Here is an 18,425-nt window from a genome sequence, read left to right on the forward strand (position 1 = left end):
GAGCCATACACTAAACACCCAGAAAATCTATTAATGAAGAATGGGGGGGACATTTTGCTTACGTGAATGGCTAAATATATATCCTGCTGCATTTGTACAGTACATATTACAATAGGACATGATTCCAATTGGCATGTGTGGGCTGTACAGTATAGGTACACATGTATTTATAAAATACATAATATATTCTGTCTATCAGCCCTGCAGTAAAAGCTGAATCTATGGCTTCAAGTTTACTTATTACAGAGAACAGGTCCCTAAGCTTTTTGGAGTACTGTCAGACAACATGTCTCACAAAATAGTGTTTCCACATCGAACTTACATGACAGAACAACTAAGGAAAAATGATTCTGTGGACCAGTTTGTTAAGCACCTCACTGGCCTGGATAGCACCAGCAGGACAAACAACTGAGCACCAGTGGAAAATCAGTCTGCATAGAGCACTATGGATAGTGAGAATCCAGTAGAATTCTGAGACTGCGGGGACTTGAACTGCTACAACAAAAAAATCCTAGTAGATTACAGTGAAATCAGCCTGGGATAAAAAGCATTCAACCATTCTTAGACAGCAAGTGACCACTTGGCTGGAATAGGAAACATCCAGCAATTTCTAAACTGCTACAAATTGTAGACCTGAAATAAGGAATGCCAGCAATGCTTCCATGACACAGAAAACTGAGAACAGGGAAAATCCAGCAATCTGCTAACAGCAAGTAGATCTGCACAAACTAAAATATAATGAAAGGAGGGCAAGATGTTTACTCCCTTCTCAAAGAATATTAAGAATTGATAAATATACTGATATAACTGATGTAAATACATTTACGGAATGAAAGGCAGAACTATAACCAACAGTGGGACTCTACCAAAATGGGGAAAGTTAGATTTGTTAGGCAGTAAATATTTATATTGTGTTAGTGCTCAAACCCCAGCTGGCTTGGTGTCAATGCTATGAAGTGAACTCGGAAGGGTCAACAGCTAAACCAGGGACTTCAGGAACAGCAACAACAACCAATTACACTCTCATCCTGAAGAGTTTTGCACGGGCATGTCAAACGTGGGGAATCAGCTAACCACAGCCTCTTTGTTTATAATACCAGTATTTCAGCTATCACTCCAAACCAGTAATTTTTTCTCCCGTTGACTCATCCAAAGGCATACATCCAATGTTGATTTGGAGAATACCCAAATTTATTTTTCACCTTTTTCTGCATATTCTTCAAGTTGTTCCACTTCAGTTGTCTCTTATCGACCTACCACGAAAACCTCTTACTATGGCAATTTCTAGCCAAAACTTCTCCATTTAGAGAGCCACAATTCACAGGAAGCCTTGCTTTTGTCTTTGGGGTTTTATTGAAACATGTTTACAGTCAGATTCTACACTTCTTGTTTGATCTACCAGTTTCAACACAACCTGTAAGAAAAACATTCAGCCTGCAAATTCACAAAATATAATACAGGAACATAAAAAAAAAAAATCTCTGAAAAGATCTCTAGAAGTGTTTTAAAGACTCATATTTTGGTCCTAATTACATTAAATAAGCCAAACATAGTTTGCATGGAAATGAACACATTTCTGCCTTCTCCAGACCCATGATGAAGTGTGTTGATCTGGTAGAAACTCATGTTACCAGTTTCATGTGCTTGGGGTTTGGAATTTTAGAAATTGTGAGACAGACTTAACAAAGTTCACTGTAGCTGGGCTACCATGCAAGGACACTTCAGGGTAGGGTTGCAAGGGGAAAGCAGCAAGCACAAGCAAGAGATGCAGAAAGCGGCAGTACTCAATATAAGCAAACACTTGTCAGGGATTTTGCATAATAAAGAGCAGTGCATAATTTGGCCTTTACAGTGCTCATAGGAAATTGAACAAATCACCTAAGGGCTGCAATTCTTCTTCACCTCCACATATTCCTCATTCTGCCCTATCCCCTACTTTGCAAATACAATTTCAAGAACAGGAGGTGAACATGATATTGCCAAGGAAGCAGAGGAGTCAGCTCTCATCGTGAAGGCCCTTTATCTTCTGTTCAGATGGCCAAATGTACATCCCATAGCAGCGGCTGAAGCAGAAATTTAGGAAGTCTTGATGATGGTCAAAGTTGTTGCTGAGCAGCTTGATGAGCAGGAGAATCAGGGTAAAAGTAGCACCACCATGTATCAAAGACTTGGAAACTTCATCAATATCAATGGAGACTTGGAGACTTTGTCAATATCAATGGATCTACAACCAGGTGTAGACTGGAAACTTGTGAGAGTTCTGGGTGTCACAAGCTGCCACACTTTCAAGTGTGAGAATTACAGGGTTCTGTAACAGTGATTCTGACAAGAGACTATTATCCCTTTTTTTAATCAAGCGAGACAAAATTTGGAGGAAGCAGGGAGGAACAGAGGAGGCAGTGGACAAGAATACATACCTCATCAGTAGTTCCAATATATTCAGAGAAGTCTCTTCAGCCAAAACTACAATCTCCCATGCACCAAGTGTCAATGAGAGCTTTTCAAAGCTCTCCTGAATCACCCTGACATCTTTCAGCTGCAAGGGATTTCACAGAACAGTCTTATGAATCAGAGGTTGCCAGTAGCCAGTAGACTTGACTACCCTTCTCAAGAAACAGTGGCACCATCACGTGGATCATCTTTGGCATCAAATACGACTTCAGTCCAACACAGATGTCCATGAACTATGACCACTCTGAAATTCTCCCTTCATGGGCAATCTTTTCATGTTCACAGAAAGACCCTTTGCAACCAGTCATCACTTTTCTCATGAATACGGACACTATGTGGAACAAGCAGACTTGCACAGTTATCACCATTAACAAATTCTGTCAAAGCCATCAGTTCAACCAGATATACACTTAATTCCACATATTGAGCATCCTGGTTTTTTGTTGCCTACAGTGAACAAGAAAGCTATCTCTCATCAACAGAAGCCTTGATCAGAGTTCCCCTTTACAAACAATAGGAGTTGCAGTATCACTACTGCTGCTGCCTCAGGAGAAAGCAAAAGTGGTGTATTGCTTTCACAGCGCTGACGTACAGCAGCCTGGTCTGGCAGTGCTGTGGCACGGTGCTCTTTATGAGACTGTCCCTGCAGCTGATGGCTGACCTTGGAAACAGTCATTCACCCCACAGGAAAAAACATCCAAAACATCTTCACAATGCCATGCTGGAATGTACCAGGATAACAATTCAGATGCCATACAAACTGCAATACTACAAGGCATGATCATGGCACATACCAGAAATGCCTTATGATGTGCTCTCGCTAATTTGGCAGTGTCCATTAGAAATGCAAATCCATGTCAGAACTAGATAAAACCTGTACATATCACTAAATAAACTGACAGCTCGTACGCTGAGGAACCATGCCAAGATAAAAGCTACGTTCTTTTCAGCTCATATTTGCTTTCATAAAGTAACAAAGAAAATGCTCTTTCACTGACACTTGTGAATGCCTATTTGCACGGATGTAACCGAAACGTAACACCCATTTTTCCTGAGGCAGAAAAAGGAACCCCATCGAGCTTCCTTTCTCTGCAGTGTACTGCCTTTATGGCACATGGCTGGCGCAAAGGGCAGTAGAAACCAGTGCTAAAACTAGCACTGAAACAAACAGTGTTGCCTTTGAATGGAGAGTATCTAATTGAAGCAAAAAAAAGGCTTACTGTTACAGATTTAGTTTTCAAGCAAAAACTGCCTTTATTAAAATAAACTAATTTTTTTCTTTCTTATTTCTTTTCTTACCAAGTTATCTCTCTCTGGCCTTCCATACTTGAATTGTTGTTCGGTGGCTTTGTGACACTTGCTTTAGACTATGAGCACCTTAGGCTGGGAACAGGTGCCGAGGAGCATGTGGGATTCTGCACTGCATTTGCTGTGAAGAACAACACTCAGAGAGTCACCAGTACCAATAACAGCAGTGTACTCTTTTTCTCCAAAGCACAGTTCATCAACAAAATAGTTAAGTGAGGTCTTTGCCTGCCCCCCGCCCCCCTTCTCCCACCCCACTATTTACTGAAAGAATTCGAAGAAAGTGCAACAGTTATACAATAGGAAGGTAACAGTGCCTCAAGGAGAGACGCTGTGGGTCCCACCAGCAACAGCAAACAATGCCAAATTCCTGCTCAGGAAGCTACATTCTGCAACAGTAATTTCAACTTCTTTCTCCTCCTCTCATGCCTATTATTTTTCAGAGCACTGTTATTTAGTATTACAGTGAGTTGCATTGTCACTGAATTCCAACCCAAGGAGGCTATGTTTTAATGTTGGGTGGTAATTCCCAAATATTTCAGGTTCCCTAGCAGAACCATCTAATGCTGTTGAAAGGAAAAGGGCATCCCCTATTCTTCAACACAGAAATAGGCCATGAGGTCTTTTCTCCTCTCTTGTGGCCATACCGGTGCTTCCTGAATGTTTTCGTGACTGTTAGTTTATTAACCCAACAGAAAATAGAACTTTTTTTCCTTTTTACTTGGTTAGTTTTATGCCTTGTTAGCAATTCAGAACATGTCAGGGAGGGCTGCGGTGCATAACAGGTTTGGCAACATAAGCAGCTAGAATATGTCACTAGGACCAGGGAGGAAGATAGGGAACAGGAACTCTGTGGCAATTATATGTTAACTTTTCTCACTGCATCTCTTGTCCTTTGGCTGAAAACTTTCCCATTTTGAAATGGTGAAATTACATCTGGAGAAAAGGAATGCAAACCCTGTTCTATAGTAAAGCAGCTTGGTGTATGCGGGTCTTATTTTCTCTTATATTTCCAGAGACACCTAGCACAGTCCAGAATGACAGCAAATGAGCTTTCTGTGTTCTTTTAACTATTCTCAATTGATTCCTTAATTTCATCTTGAAACTACTTCTTTCTGCTCACTTGCTCTTTCCACATGAGGTATTCCACTTGGGTCTTTCACCATATTCTAGCAGTAGGATATTAACTGCCCTCCTCCTTCACCTTTAGTCACAGTCAAGTTCTCTCCTCCTCTGCCTGATCCTCATTAGGAGCTTTAAACTAGCACAAAGCACAAAAGGAGAAGTCACTATAATATTCCATTTAGTAGCATTACAGTCACCAGGGTGAATTCCTTCAAAAGATTGCATACTGCCAATTTACATGCTATATACAGTAATATCTGATTTTTCATCAGCAGAAGTACTGCAATGTGCAGAGATTCTACACAAGCATAGAAAGTCCTCCAACAAAAAGTAAATAATATAGACCAGATTGGGCTCTGTCATTAAACTAAACCAGCTGCAGAAAGTTTTACCAATGCTAATGATACCTCATAGTTTTAAAGCTCCTGCCCTAAGGAGAACTCAGAATAAAAAACTGAGGAAGTTTCTAGCCTTTGCTTTCTTTTTTGCAGAGAAAAAGTGAAATGTGTGACATAAGTGAATTTAAAAGGCTGCAAGAGGAGATAAAAAACCTCATATATCACAGTCTTGGTAAATGCTTGTTACTTTTCTGTCCTTCTCATGGCAGAAAAGGAGGCGCTGCTTTGTTAATTTTAAATACTTAGGAACTTTAGGTGTGCAGGCAGCCCAGGAAACACTTCTCACCTTAAATGTGACTCCCCACTTTCAGAAAAGAGAAATCCATTAGTTCTGCACAACATAACAAGTGTCTCTGACTCAGTGTCTGTAGATTTAGGCTTTTCAGGTATCCCTGAGACAGCTGAGGAACTAGCAGCAGCAGTAGAAGGTCTCTTTGCAGTATCAGTGCTTCTGTGACCACACCTCAACACTGGTCTATAGAGAAAAGCCACCACAGGTAGAAGACAGCCATGCCAAAAAAACCCACCATACAGTGACTACACATACAATAACTTTCAACCATTGTCCTGTGAGAATTGGAATAAGCTGGAAGGCAAAAAGAGATTACCATCTCCCAAGAAATGTATGAACGTTCAGCTATGGCAGGTCAAGCACAACTGGATTTCTCAAAGTGACACACATTTTTTGAACATCTGAACATAGGTGTAACTTCCTTGGGCTTTTGCTTTCTCCTCCTCAAGACATTATACTGACCAGAAATATATCAACCATAGTTCATGGCTGCCCCATGACGTCTGTAGATACAATGTAATCATGCTCCTGAACAGAAAAATCAAAGACGTATTTCACAAAGGTGACTAAGCAGAACCTGGGAGACAAAAGGAGATTTAGACGAGACAGGAAAAGATGGTTCAGTAGCTCTTTGTCCCCAGTACTTGCTGAGGCTCTCAGAAATTGCTTCAGGACAAGGTTATAGGGAAGAATAGACTTAGTGATTACAGAGAGATTAATCGTGCTGTGGTATGTACGTCACGAGCCCTTGGGAATAAAGCAAGCTTCTCTGCATACCGAGCTGATAAGCGAGCTTGCTGTAGGTACTAAGTTAATCAGTAGCAGTCTGGGCAGGAGGTAGAGTAGATAGTGAGATGAAACAGGGGAAAGGTGAAATGCTTCCTAGAGACTGAATGAAGAACGAAGATCAACAATGAGATACTGGAAGAAAGAAAGAAAGAATTAAAAAAAGGAAATCTCTGGTCTTAACTAAAGAAATCTGCTGTTAAATGAAGTCTGGTCCCCACAGCATGATTGAACAACAGAGAACAGAAAGCTTTCTACAAGAAACATCTCTACTGCACATGAAAGGGAGAGAGTTTAGGACAGCAGTAAAAATGTCCTTGTTTACTTTCCCTGACTTCTACCCATAATTTCACAAACACTGTGTAGTGATACCTCTCAGGCCTTTTGGAAGCCCCTCTCCGTTTTCTAAATCTTGTCGTCACCAAAAACTTCTTGACGCAGCTACGTGATCAATTTTTCTTTGTTATGGATCCCACACGCTGTAACCAATGACAGACTGAACCAGACTATGGAGAGAATCAAAATGGCAGAGAGATAAAAATTTCAGAAGACCTTCAGAAATGCCAAAAGGCCTCATGTAGAAGAACTGTCTTGCTAGAAATCATACTGCAAAGGTTAGTTCATAGAACTTCATCCTGCTTTCTATCCTTAGATCCACAAAGCAGTCAGTATCACATTCATAAACATGTCCAACCAATGCATTCACAGCTGTATGGCAAAGTATCATTCTTGTAAATGCATAAAAATCATTCTTAAGGATTCAGCCCAGTCATCCATGCAACTCCATGGCTAAAATATACAGGAGTTACTGAACTCTGACTCCATGGCTAAAATATACAGGAGTTACTGAACTCTGAACTTCAACTGAAATAAACTGAAGTAATACAAGCAACAACTAATGCAGCAGAGATACCTACCATTTTTAGCCTTTTTCATCCTGGTATTTCATGCCTATAAATATTTTTAAAAATGGTGCACCAATCAAAACTACTATACAAATTTTCAGCAAAACCTCTATCTTTCTATCTATCGACAAATCAAATACAGCCTTTCCAATCACAGAGGTAGTTTTTCACCAAATAATGAAGATCTTTTCACCTTTCTGACATTCTCCTAACTTAGCAAAAACATCTAGCCCCAAAGCAGTTTTCATCTGCCTACTACCCACAGCAGAATGTGCAGACAAGCAAAGTGCCTCGGCTCCCTCCACACAGCCTGCAGAAGGATAAGTACCTTCTCTAGGCACTTACAAGGAGGATTCAACAACAGTCATATTCGTGGGGGGATTCGACAATAGTCAGTGTATGTACCAGAGCTGGGAGTTGCCTAAAGTCATCAGGCTGAGCTGGAAATCCCTGATATAACTAACAGGATATGCTGAGGACAAGCTGGGTCTTAGATTCTACACCTTTCTGCGGGGCTTACTCAGTCAAAGAAGGATGAACTTCTTTCTGCTCCAAGAGTTTGGGCTGAGCCAATCAAACGGTGCCCACCGCAGCCCTGGAAGTTATTCCCACTCTCACTCCCTTCCCTTCCACCACTCTAGTTATGCATTCCCATTGCTTCCCTTGAATGGGGATCTAGTGGTTAGATGATACTTTGGTGATTAGATTCAGCCCCCTAAATTCACTCTGGAAAAATGTAAATTCTTTCCCACTAGCTGAGACGGCTGAGCTGGCTCAGCAAGAGATCAGCTGAGCACCAGAATCACTGCAAGGAGGACAGGAAGAGATGGAGAAGAGGCAGGAAGGAGAAAGGACTACCACATTCCACAGCAATTATCTATTAGGTTCGTTCAGCTGCCTTGTCAAACCACACTTTCAGTCACTACTTCAAAAAGTAGAACCCTTTGAAAATTCACTACTATAATTCTTATAGTAGTGATGCTCTTTTATTACAATAGGTCAGTAAACAGAACACTTAGCCAAGGTCTGTAGTATATTTTAATTACCACCTCAGCGCAGTAGGATATAAATCTTGTATCTTGAAGGAACAGTTCTGGCAACCACCAGCTACCCTGCTTAGAAGAAAGTTGCTGTTAGTACTGAGGTGACCAGATTCCACCACAAGTCAGTCACACTTTCTCTGTGGAGAGGCTGTGAAAACAGTTTCAGCAAATCTTCCTTAGCAGTTAAGGTGTTCTCAACACTAGGCAACCCCAGAATGGAAAAAGCTGTAAGAAACAAATCAGTTTTCCCATTTAAATTATAGTCTTGCAAAATGACATGTTACCCACCAGAAGCCTCACTTCCTCCCCCTTACATGGATGTTAAGTCTGCCATCTTCAAAGGAATTCTCTTGAAAGCGAAGAATGGATAACAATCAGAGCTGAAGGTCCTTTATCTGCCAGAAGCCAAAAAGGCAATTATAAGGAAAAATATTTGAAACATAGAAACACTGACAAGTCTAGGCTGGAAGGGGAGATCATCTGGTCCAACCTTCTACTGAAAGCAGGGCCTTAGACTCAGCTGCGTCTTGAATATTTCCAGCCAAGATGATTCCTCCACTTTTCTGGGCAAGTAATTGCAACATTTTGATGTTTTCACATTGAAGACTTTTTTTTCTTATATCCAGAGGCACTTACCCTCTTTCCTACTGCCTCTTGTCCTGTCACCATGTACCCTCATGAAGAGTACCTCCCTCCTCTCTGTAACTACCTACTAGACACTGGAAAACTGTGAGTAGACACCACCTGCCCAAGCCATCTCTTCTCTAGGCTGTACAAACCAAACTCCTTAAGTTGTCAAAGTTCTCCAACCCTCAAATCATCTTAGTGGCAATTCACCAGACCATATCCAATTTTTCAACTTCTCTCCTGAACTGGGGGGATCAAAACTGTATACATTATTCCAGGTCTGTCCTAACAAGTGCTGAGTAGAGTAGAATAATCACATCCCTTGATCTGTTGACTACACTCTTCCTGGTACAGCCCAGGACACAGTTTGCCTTCATTGCTTCCAGGGCACACTGCTGACTCCTGCTGAGCTTGCTGTTCATCATGACCATTAGGTCTATTTCAGCAGAGCTGCATCGTAGTCAGTCAGACCCCAGCCTCTACTGCTGCTTGTGATTATTCCGCACATGCATGACTTTACATTTATCTTTGTTAAACCTCATGCGATTCTTGTTGGCCCAATCTTCCAACCTGAATACTATTAATAAATATTTAGCAGTAGGACATCTTCCTACTACAGGCAAACATGAGCTGCAGTCAGCTCCTGGAGGTAATTCGCACTATAGTGTTTGAGAACTTCCAATGATGTAAGCACTGATGAGTTATTCTATAGGCAATTAAGAGAAATTTCAGGATCGGTAGCCCTTGTCCTTATGGGAGATTTCAACTTCCCAGACATCAACTGGAAATATCATACTGCTGAGACGAGCAGGTCTTGGAAATTCTTGAAGTTTGTAGGAGATAACTTCTTGTCACAGGTGCTCAATAAGCCAACTAGGAAAGATGCCCTCCTAGACTTGCTATTTGTGAATAGAGAAGGACTTGTGGGAGATGTGATGGTAAGTGGCTGTCTTGGCCACAAGTGATCATGAAATGGTTGAGTTTAAAATTTTCAGTGTAATAAGAAAGGACAGCAGAGTTGCTACCCTGTACTTCAGGAGAGCAAACTTTAAGCTATTCAGTAAGCTATTTAGCAGCGTCCCCTGGGAATCTGCTTTTGAGGGCTTAGGAGTCCACGAGTGCTGGTCAGTTTTTAAGAATCACCTTTTAGAAGCACAGGAGCAGGCAATTCCACTGTGTCGTAAGTCAAGCAAGCAGGGCAGAAGACCATCTTGGCTGTACAGGGAACTCCTTATGGAGCTCAAGAGGAAAAAGAAATTGTATGATGTCTGGAAGCGAGGTCAGGCTTTGCAGGAAGATTACAGAGCTGTGGTTCATATAAGCAGGGAGAAGACATGAAACTTGGCCAAATCTCAGTAAGAGTTGAAACTGGCCAGTGTTGCTCCAGATAACAAGAAGGGCTTTTAAAAGAATGTTAATAGCAAGAGGAGGTCTAAAGAAAACATTGGACAGATACTTGTTCAAGATGGTCACCTGACTAATAGGGATGAAGAAAAAGCAGAGGCATATCAATGCGTTTTTTTTGCCTCAGTCTTTAATAATACTGATAGACCTTGGGCTGCCCAGTCCCCTGAGTCGGAGGACCACATGTGTGGGAACAGTGACTTTCCCTTTATGAACACTGAAATTGTAAGGCACCAGCTGCATCAGCTGAATGTTCACAAGTTCATGGGACCTGATGGGATTCATCCCAGAGTACCAAAGGAGCTAGCAGATGTTATGGCAGGACCCCTCTCGATCATCTACCAAAGGTCTTGGGAGTTTGGGGAGGTCCCTGCTGACTGGAAGCTAGCCAGTGTTATTCCAATTTACAAGAAGGGCATGAGGGAAGACCCTGGGAACTACAGACCTGTTAGTCTAACCTGAGTATCTGGAAAAATTATGGAGAAGATTATACTGGGTACTATCAAAAGGCATTTAAAGAACAATGCAATCATCAGGCACAGTCAACATGGGTTCACAAAGGGAAAGTCCTGTCTAACTAATTTGATATCCTTCTACTATAACGTCGCCCACCTAGAGGATGAAGGGAAGGCAGTAGATGTAATTTTTCTGTGTTTTAGTAAGGCTTTCAATACTGTTCCTCATGGTATCTTTCTGGAAAAGTTGTCCAGCTGTGAGATGAGCAGGTACACGGTGCACTGGGTGAAGAACTGGCTGGACAGCAGGGCTCAAAGGGTTCTAGTGAATGGGACTACATCTGGCCGGCACCTGGTCACCAGCAGTGTTCTTCAGGGCTCAGTTCTGCTGCCAGTTCTGTTCACTATTTTTATCAATGATCTGGATGCAGAAGTTGAATGCACCATTAGCAAGTTTGCTGATGATACCGAACTGGGAGGTGCTGTTGACTCTCTCGAGGGACAAGAGGCCTTGCAGAGGGATCTAGGTAGATCGGAGCACTGGGCAATCATCAATGGCATGAAATTTAATAGTTGAAGAGCTGGATTCTGCACTTGGGACAGAGTAACACCAGGCACAAGTATAAACTGGGAGAGGGGTGGCTGGAGAGCAGCCCTGTGGAAAGGGATCTGGGGGTGCTGGTTGACAGGAGGCTCAACAGGAGTCAGCAGTGTGTGCCCTGGCAGCCAAGAGGGCAAACCCCATCCTGGGGGGCATCAAACATGGCATAACCGGCCGGTCAAGAGAGGGGATGATCCCGCTGTATTCGGCGTTGGTACAGCCTCACCTTGAGTGCTGTGTGCTGTTCTGGGCCCCACAGTTTAAGAAGGATGTGAAGGTCCTTGAGTGTGTCCAGAGGAAGGCCACAAAGCTGGTAACAGGGCTGGAAGGCATGTCCTCTGAGGAGCGGCTGAGGACTTTGGGCTTGTCTAGTTTGGAGAAGAGGAGGCTGAGGGGCGACCTCATTGCTCTCGACAGCTTCCTGAGGAGGGGAAGGGGAAAGGGAGGTGCTGATCTCTTCTCCCTGCTATCCAGTGATAGGATGCCTGGGAACGGGTCAAAGCTGTGCCAGGGGAGGTTTAGACTGGACATTAGGAAACATTTCTTTACCGAGAGGGTGGTCATACACTGAAAGAGGCTTCCTGGAGAGGTGGTCGATGCCCAATGTCTGTCAGTGTTTAAGGAGCATTTGGACAATGCCCTTAATAACATGTTTTAACTTTTGGTCAGCCCTGAATTGGTCAGGCAGTTGGACTACGTCATTGTTGTAGGTCCCTTCCAAGTGAAATAGTCTTGTCTTTCTTCTTCTATTTTATTTTATTTTATTTTCTATTCTATTCTATACTAATTCTATTTTCAGACACACACTAAAGGTTCAGATAACAGACTTCACGAAGTAATTCAGTACCTGTTCTGTTGCTTATCAGTACTCCTCATTCCCACATACATCAGGGAGTAAAAAGGATTTTAACTCAGCCCTCTGTGAAATAATAACCCATTGTCTCCTTTCCTTTTTTTTGTAAAATCAAAGAGGGCATAAAACAACATTGGACAAACAAACAGCACCCAATCAGGATAGAAAAATGTATAGATTTACATTTTATAGAATTCATAAATAGATTTACGTGTGGGCCATGTGATGTGGGCTGGGCCAGCAGTCCTTCCTGCTTTGTGAGGCAGAGATCAAGACTCCTCTGCTACGTGGAGGGGAGAACATAATTTTCAGGGCAGTTTCTCTCACTGAAGTAAAGCAGACCAAACAGATCCGACACAGGTAAGCACTCCCCCACTGCTCACTCCGCCTTCTTTCCTAATGAGTTTCCTGCTTTTGTGGGACAGACCTAGAAGAGCTGCAAAAGAGTAGAAGGTACGCGATCGTCTAGAAATTGCTTTGGATTCCAAACCTGGAAAAATAAGGTTCCAGTTTCCCATGCAAAATTGTACAACAGGATCTTCCCATCATTTGCTACCTTCCCATATTCACTAGTTCCTGGCTTTTAGTTTCGAAAAAAATCTGTTGTCTGCCTACAAGGAAACTCAAAAGGAGGAAGGGAGAATTTTTACTGGTGTCCCATCCTCAGTTCAGAAGGTGAAGGAGCAGGGACAAAAGAGCGTGTGCAATTTTCCTTGTGATGAAGAGAGAAGTTAAAACATGACTGCTCCTACCTACCGAAACCTCTCTGGTAAGTATATGCTGAAAAAGAATGTGTTTGTTCTTCTGGCATTTGTATATATACATGTAACTATTTTTGCTGTAACAAGGGAACGCATTTAGTGTGCAAAAGCACACAATGTAACATGAAACTATATAAAACTGTATTTGTTTGGAGATGCATATTCATAAAAAATATGTCCACTGTGTCATGCTTTTTTCCTTCAAAGGGGTCTTCGTCAAAACAGTGGGATATATGTAGGTTAGTATATGCAAGATGACTCTTTAATTATGGTATTCTTGAATACCACAGATCCCTGGCATTCATTCCATATTGACTGCACACAGTGACAACTGCTGTCTCTTTCACGGAGATGGGATTTGGAATGGGGGACAGGAGGGGCTCTTGTGTTTGAGAATGATGGAAAAAAGCACATCAACAGAAAAAGAACTGAGGATATAGGCAAATATTCAAACACACGCCTACATTTTGCAGGAACAGACATACCCCAGCTATATCTAGAACTTAAAGTAATGTTATTGCTATAACGCTACACTGAAGTTAGACTCTCAATTTACTGGGGCAGACAGCCCCATTAATAACGCTACTTTTCTTCCGGGATCTGAACTAGTATCTGAATGTTCATTATGCAATGTACAAATGTCCTAGAATTAACCTTTAAAGTTATTCCGTGTTTCACTTTCGTAGTAACCTCAAATCTGCATCCTAGACTGCTCTGAGTTCTATTAAGAAGCTAGACCTTTTTGGATGAGCCTGGCAGTAAGTGCTGATGGTCTATTTATGCATTTTATGTCTTGCAACTGGGTGCCCAAGCGTTCCCATTATTCAATATGCATTCACATAGGAAATTCTAGTACATTTACATTGGCATGCATTCATGCACAGATTTCCCAGGCTTATTAGATATGTGCATAGCTGCATGTTCTCATTATGGCATGTACTTGAGTATGTACTTTCTTATTTTGGTCATGATACTGATAACGTCTTTGTATGCTCATGTTTCACATTGAAAAAACTATTCTGTCTCCCACAGATGTCTGTCCCCATAACTGCTCATCTGTTCTCAACTGTCTGCTACCACCATCTATACAACCATGTGGTTGGAGACACACTGGAAAAACATCCGCCAAGCCTTGTTGCTTCTTTTCACTGCTGCTCTTCTCATTGGGGTCACCATGCTGGCCATTTCATCTAACATCAACCCAGTAGGCTATTTCTTCCTAGGGGTAGGGGGAGTGTGTCTGATCGGCTATTTGCTGAGTGTGTTTGTCGAGTGTTACCTGAGGAATCAGCACCGACATGACACAAATGAGATACCTCCAAACAGGCAAAGCCAAGCAGGGTAAGCAGCAACATGATTATTCTTTACTTTAACTCTCTCTCCTCAGTCAGGGCCATTTTACATATTGTTTTGCTGCCCTTCCCCTAGGGCACCAAACACAGACCCCATTCCAGGAGGCAAAAGTTCTTTTTAGGTTGTTTTCCTTCATTCTTCAGGTGGAGGTTGCAAATGTCTATGCCACTCATGTCCTGTGTATCCCGTCCAATATATAATTTCTTGCCCCCAGGAACTGATACACTAACAACTTCCACGGTTAAACAGATCCAGGCCCAGCTTTATTTTTCTTTGAGTAATCCGGTCTTGCCAAACAATGAGTCAGACACGGAAAAAGAAAAAAAGCTGAAGCAATACTGAATCTTAGCTGGGTTTATCTCTATAAACCTTATCTCCAGAGCAACTGTTCCTCGGCAAACTTTTTAAAAGGAACCTGTAACTGGGTGTGTTTCCAGCCTTAAAAACCCAACTTGACACTAATAAACCCTGATTTTAAGAGGCTCTGAACATTCCCACATCTTTTTGGCTACATGTACATTTGCAGTTTCTCAGCATCACCTAATTTAACCCCAATTTGCCTACTGTAGTTGAAAAGTTTAACTTCATTTGTATCTTTGCTTCCTTGTCTGTATAATCCAGATAATCATTATCCACACCCATAAATGACTTGACATTCTCAAATACAGGTTTTGAAGGAAGGCAAAAATGTAATTATGTGTTTATTTTCAGAAAGAGTACATAAAAAGAAGTCTATATTGGGCTTTGCTAGCTTGGGGGCATACTAGAAGAAAATTAGTATCTGTTTATTTAAGAATATGACCTAAAAAGGAAAATGTTTCTAAAGTAACATTTTTCTCTGCAGATACTCTTTTACAGACTAGTTAGTCCTTGTTTAAACTAAATGAAAATACTTGATTTTCTCCGCTTCTTAAAAACAGATGAATATTGAGCTAATGTATTAAAAAAGTAAGGTCCTGTTTTATTCCAAGAAATAATTAGTAGTTAGTAATTATTAGTAATAAATTTTAACTGGTAGGAGATTTTAAATGAGGGACATTAAGCTAAGCCTAGCTGAATGTGAACAGTGTGGGTTTCTTCACTTATTCTGTTTGCTCTGAGAAAATGGTCAGATGAGCCATTCTCTAGGCCAGGAAGCAAGACATTAAGTTGGTGGACAAGTGAGCTCATCCAGTGGCAGAATATCACATACAGTAACACCACGTGAGACACCCTGTCTCAGTCCCACCTACCGATTGTAGCATGGTCCCTATAGTACATTATCCGGACCACCTGCCTCTCCATAAACCAAGCAGTAAAATAACCAGTGTAACGGCCATTCCTCTCTTCACGCATAGGGTGAATGCTGCCTATGAAGCACCCACCTATGAGGAGGTGATGACCATGTCGGTTCCAGCAATATGGACAATTGCATCCAATCCAGGCTTAGTGCCCTCACCGCTGAATGAGCCGCCTCCTTACAACGTAGTTATTGAATCATCTGCCCAAGAAGAGATTATGGTGGAGGCTCTCAGGGTGTCGGTGGCAGCAGACACAAGGCACACCTCTGAGACGGACACAGGCTCCAGGATGCAGCTGCAGCTGGTGCTGCCCCCAAGACTGCAGCGGTTCGTTTCGGACATCCATGAAGTGAAAGGTTTTGAGGACAGGCTTGAGCCACTGGAGCCACTCACTCCACCACCTGCTTATGAGAGTGCCATCAATGATGAGGTCTTTGAAGAGGCTTTCCAGCCCTCCGTATTATGATTAATTTCACCTTCCATGAATGCAGAACCAAATCCTCACCCCAGTACAGGATGCTCCTTAGAGGGAAGGTGAAAGAGCTGAGATTTTTCATGCCTGAAACTGTAAAAGTTTGTCCCACCATTCTTTGAACCAGAGCTGAACTACAGACACAGCTTCTGAAGTCACTAGAATCTTTTTGCACAAAATATAAATCAATGCAATACCACAATGCTTTTTCTTGGCAGATGCATAAAACCACTGTGAGGAAAGTTGTGCTATATATGGCAACAATTCTCCAACTGGAGATACACCTTTATGGGGGTGGAGAGTGAATCATGAGAAGAGACAAAGTTGCCAAAGGACCTCTGAAGAAGGACTGTAGGAAGCAGCCAGGAGAAGCTGCCTGGGAAAGGGGAGGAACAGAAACAGCACTAAGTAGGTTCTGCCTGTGCATTACAAACAGCAGTATGGTTGAGAGCTGTGCAAACTTCAGCCACCCTAAAATCCCTATAGAGAGACTGAGGCTGCAGTTCCCTGAGTTGCTGTTTTGCAGCAACACAAATTTATGGTCTGCGCTGTTTGTTGCTACCCCTCTGCTGCACTTGCTCCGCATCTTCAGCTGTGCCGCACCACAGTGTAACTGAGGGGAGGGTGGCTGTCTTCATCTGGAAGCTGGCACCACCTGATACCTGTCACTTGGGGTTGAAAAGCTGATGGCAAGCATGGCACCATGAAACGACTTCTATTGTTCACAAGGTTCTCATCCCACAAAGCCTGCAGTGGTGGACAAGAGGGAGATAATAGCAGTTTTTCTCCCACAAGAGAGTCCGGCAGTGGAACACATACACGTATATGTATCCTCTGCCTGGACTGCCAGTCTGCGGAGCTCTAAAGGAGGGTGTATTTCTCTGCTGTACTACATCCCCAAGCATTGATGGCTTGAGATACGTTATTGTCATCCTGGTGAGTTCTCCAGTTCTCCGTAGCAACGCTGTGCATGGGGGCTTCTCTCTGGACTCTGGAAAGGGCCACTCTGTCTGACAAGGCCACAGCTGCAATGGAGGGCACCTGAGAATCACAGTCCTGAGCCATATTGCATTCATCAACATGACAGCTCTAGGCTGCAGGCAGGTTCTATCTCTACTGATCACTGATCAGTGATGCTGTGTGGTCATTTAAAATGGGTGAGTTAAGCTGATAGGCTCTGCAGCATTAAAGTGGTCTGCTGTATGCAAAGAGACATTCATGTCTGGTGAATGTCCAAATAAAATAAAAAAAGAAATACGGTGGTCCGAATCTCCTTATGAAGGAGAGCAGCAATCATCACAGCCTTGTCTCATACGACTGCGTCATCTTTAATTCCTACGAGGAACCGTCAAACCATAGGCTAGAAGCAAATAAATTATTTCTGTTTGATTCTTTATAGTTCAAATAAAAAAAAAGACCTTTTATGTTGTTTATAAATAAACGGGACTGCATTAAAAATACCTGGTGGCATCACTAGTTTTTTCTCCCCAAAGAAACACTCCACAAAGCCGTGCTTTTGCTTGTGTTCTGCTTACTTGATAATCTTGGCTTAGAAAAAGGAAAGGCGTTCCATTTCTAAATCTACAGCTGAATCACTTTAGTATCATTAACGATGAAGCAGCTATGATATCTCTATCATAAAAGTATTATGAGAGATGAATTTGCTGATAGAGGCAATGGGATTTCTTTAGTGGCAATCACTTCTTGCACTTCCCTCCTGTGTCTGCAAACACAAAAGAACAAACCACAGTAAAAAGGAGTGCAGGTATACCACACAGGAATAGAAGCTTTGGGTCTAAACTGGGCAAACCAGGACCTTTTTGAGCGCACCGAACTGCCAGGACCCGGGAAGAAATTCAGGTGACCGGCACAGATAAAAAAAAAAAAAAGACGAAAAACGTCACCAGGTGCGATGGCTAGGATTTCGCCTGCAGCACCCCGTAAGGGTTATTCAAGCCTTTGGACTTGTGTTAAGTTTTAGCGGGCGAAAACCCCAGCGCACCGAGGAAGAACCCTGCGTGAGGAGAGCTGCGGGCCTCCTTCTGCCCAGAGGGTGCTCGCTGCCTTTTCCCTCTCCATTTCACGCGAGCTCCGCCCGTCCCGTCCCGCTCCCTCCCTTCCCATCACCGAACACCCACTTCGGCCCTTTTTTAACTTCAGCCCCCGCCAGCCGGAACGCACCGGCCGTGAAACGCACCTCACAAAAACTCTGAAAATAAAAAAAATAAGCCCAGAACCGGTGTGTTTGTGAGGAAACCTGCGTACCCGCTAACCCTACGTGCGCGTGGAACCGCTCCCGTTACTCTGACGTGAA

General features: G+C 42.6%; 1 protein-coding gene across 4 annotated transcripts; it reads left to right on the plus strand.

The window, feature by feature from the left end:
- The first annotated feature begins 12,485 nt into the window (after nucleotides 1-12,485).
- Nucleotides 12,486-18,393, plus strand: TMEM139 (transmembrane protein 139). Of its 4 annotated transcripts, XM_030020691.2 has the most exons (4): nucleotides 12,491-13,014; nucleotides 13,693-13,764; nucleotides 14,039-14,347; nucleotides 15,697-18,393. In XM_030020691.2, the coding sequence occupies exons 3-4, from the start codon at nucleotides 14,100-14,102 to the stop codon at nucleotides 16,103-16,105; spliced, it is 657 nt and encodes a 218-aa protein (XP_029876551.1). In that variant the 5' UTR covers nucleotides 12,491-13,014; nucleotides 13,693-13,764; nucleotides 14,039-14,099; the 3' UTR covers nucleotides 16,106-18,393. The 4 variants fall into 4 exon arrangements, with proteins under 4 accessions (XP_029876553.1, XP_029876551.1, XP_029876552.1 ...); XM_030020693.2 differs by lacking the exon at nucleotides 13,693-13,764 and having other exon boundaries at nucleotides 12,486-12,605; XM_030020692.2 differs by lacking the exon at nucleotides 13,693-13,764.
- Nucleotides 18,394-18,425: the final 32 nt, after the last annotated feature.

Source organism: Aquila chrysaetos, chromosome 7 (assembly GCF_900496995.4).
Source record: "Aquila chrysaetos chrysaetos chromosome 7, bAquChr1.4, whole genome shotgun sequence".
NCBI classification, from domain to species: Eukaryota; Metazoa; Chordata; class Aves; order Accipitriformes; family Accipitridae; genus Aquila; species Aquila chrysaetos.

What these genes read in the sequence shown, in the direction of transcription:
- TMEM139 (XM_030020693.2), top strand. Translation starts at nt 14,100, where the DNA reads ATGTGGTTGGAGACACACTGGAAAAACATCCGCCAAGCCTTGTTGCTT. An exon ending in AACAGGCAAAGCCAAGCAGG is followed by an intron (nt 14,348 to 15,696) that starts GTAAGCAGCAAC and finishes CTTCACGCATAG; the next exon opens with GGTGAATGCTGCCTATGAAG.